At 36.4% G+C, this 4,225-nt stretch overlaps 1 protein-coding gene across 1 annotated transcript in view; it reads right to left on the reverse strand.

Annotated features, from left to right (window-relative positions):
• Window positions 1-4,015, reverse strand: part of LOC117100871 — an 8,462-nt gene extending 4,447 nt beyond the window's left edge. The window contains exons 1-5 of the mRNA XM_033240704.1: window positions 3,906-4,015; window positions 3,451-3,547; window positions 1,492-1,648; window positions 219-307; window positions 9-124 (exon numbers count right to left, since the gene is read on the reverse strand). Coding sequence (XP_033096595.1) covers window positions 9-124; window positions 219-307; window positions 1,492-1,648; window positions 3,451-3,547; window positions 3,906-3,920 — 474 coding nt within the window. The 5' untranslated portion in view covers window positions 3,921-4,015. The remainder of the gene's footprint in view (window positions 1-8; window positions 125-218; window positions 308-1,491; window positions 1,649-3,450; window positions 3,548-3,905) is intronic.
• Window positions 4,016-4,225: the final 210 nt, after the last annotated feature.

Raw genomic sequence — 4,225 nt, forward strand, 5'->3', positions numbered from 1 at the left:
GATATTACCTTAGTTAGGGATACTCTAGTTTTAACTGTAGTTGATGTCCGATTAGATGTCTGTAGTTGTACTTCTTTGCTTTGCTTTGCTACACTTTTCGATTTCTGTTTGACACCATCAGGTTCTAAAAGAACATTACATTTTTGACCAGTTAATACATAAAGTTAAATGTCAAAGTAAATGTCACAAAAATACTTAAAAATTGTTCATTGCCGTACCATCAATATCCTTCTTCACTTTCGAATCACTATAATCGTCAATAGCAAAATGCACCATGCCATCTGTTCTTATTTCTTCCTCATGAAGCCTATATAAATAACAATCCAACAATGTATTATACAGTTGAGACTAGCATACTGTGTCTTAAACATCATCTAAATACCTTGTAGTAGGTATATTTCTTGACACGTGACAATTGACATATGCATTCATAAGCGCTTGAAGTTGTCAAAAAATCATTCTTTTTTAAATACTGTAAACTATTGAAAAAGAACTATAAATATAAATTGATTTGATATAATAAGTAAAACGGGAGGCAAAATAACTAAAATAAATAAATTACTAAATACAAAAATGAATATTTATCGGCAGGGGAGCAGTTGGCCTATGTCTACTTTCCGGTTTTTCAAGCAGGGTGTTTACTGAGCTTACCAGTCACCACTAGCCGTGCATAGCGGAAAATTAATTACAAATACCCGGGCGCTTAAAATATTTTTTTTGCACTTTCTGAAGGGCACTTATTCAAACCATCTTAATATATTTCCTCCATGTTCAAACGGGGCGCTTATGAAAACAGAGTGGGAATTGAGGGGGCGCTTATGGAAATAGAGGGGTTCTTATGGGAAATGATTAAATTCAAGAGGCACTTTTTGAATGAAAAATGATTATAAAAGGATTACGAATGGTGGTTAGAAAAGATATTCGTCCAAAGAACATAACCGTGGCTTCGCCCCCTGCACCCCAACTGGGGCCCTAGGCGGCCTCCTGGCCGCACCCAAGTGAGACTCGATTCGCTCTAATAGCCTCCCCCCCCCCCCGTCGGGCCTTTAACCCCTCCGTCGGGCAGGTCCTTGAGCCACCACTGAGACAAATATGTAAAAAGTGTAACGTTGGAAATATACTGTCTGTCCAGGGATCGGAGTTTTCATCAGTCCAAAACAAATATCCTCATTTTGATATTGACCTAAGAAAAATGTGTTTCCAATCTGCAGCTCCAATCATGCCAACAACCACAGTCCCAGAATTGATTGGATTACTGACTTGCTAAAAAGAAAATCTTATAAAATTATTTATTCAAATTAGAAGGGGCCGCTTATTCAAACGGGGCGCTTAAGGAAATTTTCACCTTAGGAGGGGCGATTATTCGAGAGGGGTGCTTATTTAAACGGGGCGCTTATTCGCGCGAGTACGGTAATGCATATAACAGGGAGCTAAATACAAGAACATAGCTCAGATGTCATTATTATTAGAAACGCAACGATAAAGACTTACATTTTTGAAAGAATATCCCGCACCGTTTTTTTAAAAATACCACCGACACCTATCAACTGCGCTTGGTATACTCTGATTTGTCCCTTTTCTAAATCTTTGTTGAACACACTCAGAGCTTGTTTACCTCTTGCTAATATCACTCCTGGAACTGCAAAGCCTAATTAAAAAAATTGTTACTACTGTATTATTTCATCGTCACCGTCATTATCATTAGTATATCATTTCAATTAAAAAAGTTTACTATACTACTAAAATGTCAATTTTACATCTTATACCACCCCTTTTACACTGCAAGCAAAATTCCGGACATAACCCGAGATTTTCCAATACCCGGGTTAAATCTCCTGAGTTTTGGTTAGTGTAAACGTCAAAAAGTCCAACTCGGGTTGCCAAACATTCTGGGATGGACGTGCTGGACGCATTCAGGGTAGGAAAACGCGGGTGAATTCTGGAGTCGCGCAGTGTAAACAGCACTGAATTTGATTCCGGCCTAAACTGGCGTCTACCGCAGCAGCTATGATCAGGTAGGCTTAAACTTTGCTAACAACAACGGGCTAGACCTCGACTCTTTTCAAGTTAAACCAAAGAGTATACTCTTTGATTAAACCTTCTACGCTCCGGTATAGACTTGATATAAAAACTGCTGATTTAATTCGCATAAAATTGCTTCAATAATGACAATAATTGTGGCTTCGTGACAACGAGGAACTCGAGCGAAGTGATCACCATCAAACAAAAGTTAAAGGCGGTATTTGAACCCGAGTTCGTTGCCGGTGTATACATGTAAAGTGGGAGTGACTTGGGATCAACCCAGACTTTTTCGTTCGATGTAAGTGCAAATGCACCCGTGATCACCCCGGAATTAACATGGGTTTATTCTGCCCTTGGCAGTGTAAACGGGGTGTAATACACAACAAACAATTTTATATATTATGATAAAAATATTACAAGTCTAAATGTTAAACTAATACTAGAACGAATTTGTTTTCCATATTTCACTAGTGACTACTTTGAAATAATGACTTCTCATGTTTTCATTTTTCGTAGGGTCCGAAATAACTTTTACAGTAATTGCTCTATAAATCATTTATATATTTAGGCTATTTTATATGAAATTATGGTAACATTGACCGGTTGCTCAAAGACCATTACATTAAGTGCGCGTGTGTGCATTAGCTGCGCGTATGATGAGGCAGTTTCTTGTATAGCCTGGGTTCCAGCCCCTAATTTTGGTTTATTTACTTTTTTTGCACTTAATGCGCGCCATACCAAATGTAATTGGCGTCCCATACTCGATTTTTTGTTTTGTTTTCGAATTAGCTTGTTACGACTCAACCGAAGATAAAATATAGCTGAACTTGATTCACTCGTGGGCGGCGCTGTCTATAATAAAGGAAAACTACGAAATCTGTTCGCGATACGATGAATATGAATAACTTAATTGTGGTTGATAAAGTTTATTAAGTCTTATTGTGTAGGGCCAACATCTTGGTCACATTTGTTTAATAAATCAACTTTTTTTTTGTAAAAATTATTATGAATTAGTTCAGGGTTGCCTTCTTTTTTCAGTTCTTTTATTAAAAAAAAAAACACTTTTTTTTTTTCTCATCATAATCATAATATGGCATAATGCCTTTCTAGGCTTGTGTTAACAAGGGCCGTAGAGTGAGATTCGTTAGGTGCGGCGTGTGCGTTCAGTATTTGGCCTGACGCGGTCTGACAGTGTTAAACTGCAGTTTTGAGGTGCTTACACTAAAAAAATTAAAAATAAGTAGGCCCATCAGACACTATATCAAATTCCTGCTCGGGAACAAGAAAATTACGTGGAAATAAAAATGCTGCCGTCACGACTGACTGATTATTATAGTGTTACTTTACCTATTTATTTAATTTGTCATTTTATTGTTTACAATTATTTTACAAGAACCCGTCTGCTGACTATTAATGTCGTATGCTTACTGTGCAAGATTTGCAAAATCTCTTCTTTCTCTTTCTTGGTATTTTCATACTCCTCACACATATTCTGCACATACACGTCGATTGCAGTTAGACCATTCTGTAACAACAATCACATAAAAAAAAAAAAAAAAAAAAAAAAAAAAAAACAACATTAACTTTTGTTAAGTAAATTATAAATTAAACGTATGTTACTTGTAACCTTAAGGTATTTTAATAAGTTTGGTTGACCGTCAAGCAGTAGAAGGGTGTGCCAGCAACCGGGAATTGTATTTTCCCAATAAAAATGTTAAAAAATCAAACTAATGGTCCACGTACTTGGAAAGCGCCTTCCACAGTAGAAACGGTCTGAAGGTGCTTTTAAACCACAAAGAAACTAAAAAATCAATTATTGATCAGACACGAACGCAATTTATTTATTTTATTTAAACAAGTGATATTCTTTCCTGTTCCTATACCTGGTTCTTCAGCATGCTATCTGCTCCAGCGTCTAAGAGGACTTGAAGGCCGTGTAGGTGAATGCGAAAGGGGTGGTTACCATGTAACAACACATGTAGTGGCGTATTATCTCTCTAAAACACAACGTTAGTTTACATTAAATGAAAATTACCATATAACGAACACGAACAAGTTTAATGACCTTTTAAAAATTTGCTATCGTTTTCGAGAACTATTAACCAAGAGAAGTGCTTTGTTATTATTTCAATATTGTTTAATACAGTAAAAGCTTCACAATAATACAACCAAGGTCTATTATGAACAAAAATAAAGATGGACT

This window comes from Anneissia japonica, unplaced genomic scaffold, assembly GCF_011630105.1.
Source record: "Anneissia japonica isolate Jap-2015-1 unplaced genomic scaffold, ASM1163010v1 scaffold1446_len297786_cov117, whole genome shotgun sequence".
Lineage (NCBI taxonomy): Eukaryota > Metazoa > Echinodermata > Crinoidea > Comatulida > Comatulidae > Anneissia > Anneissia japonica.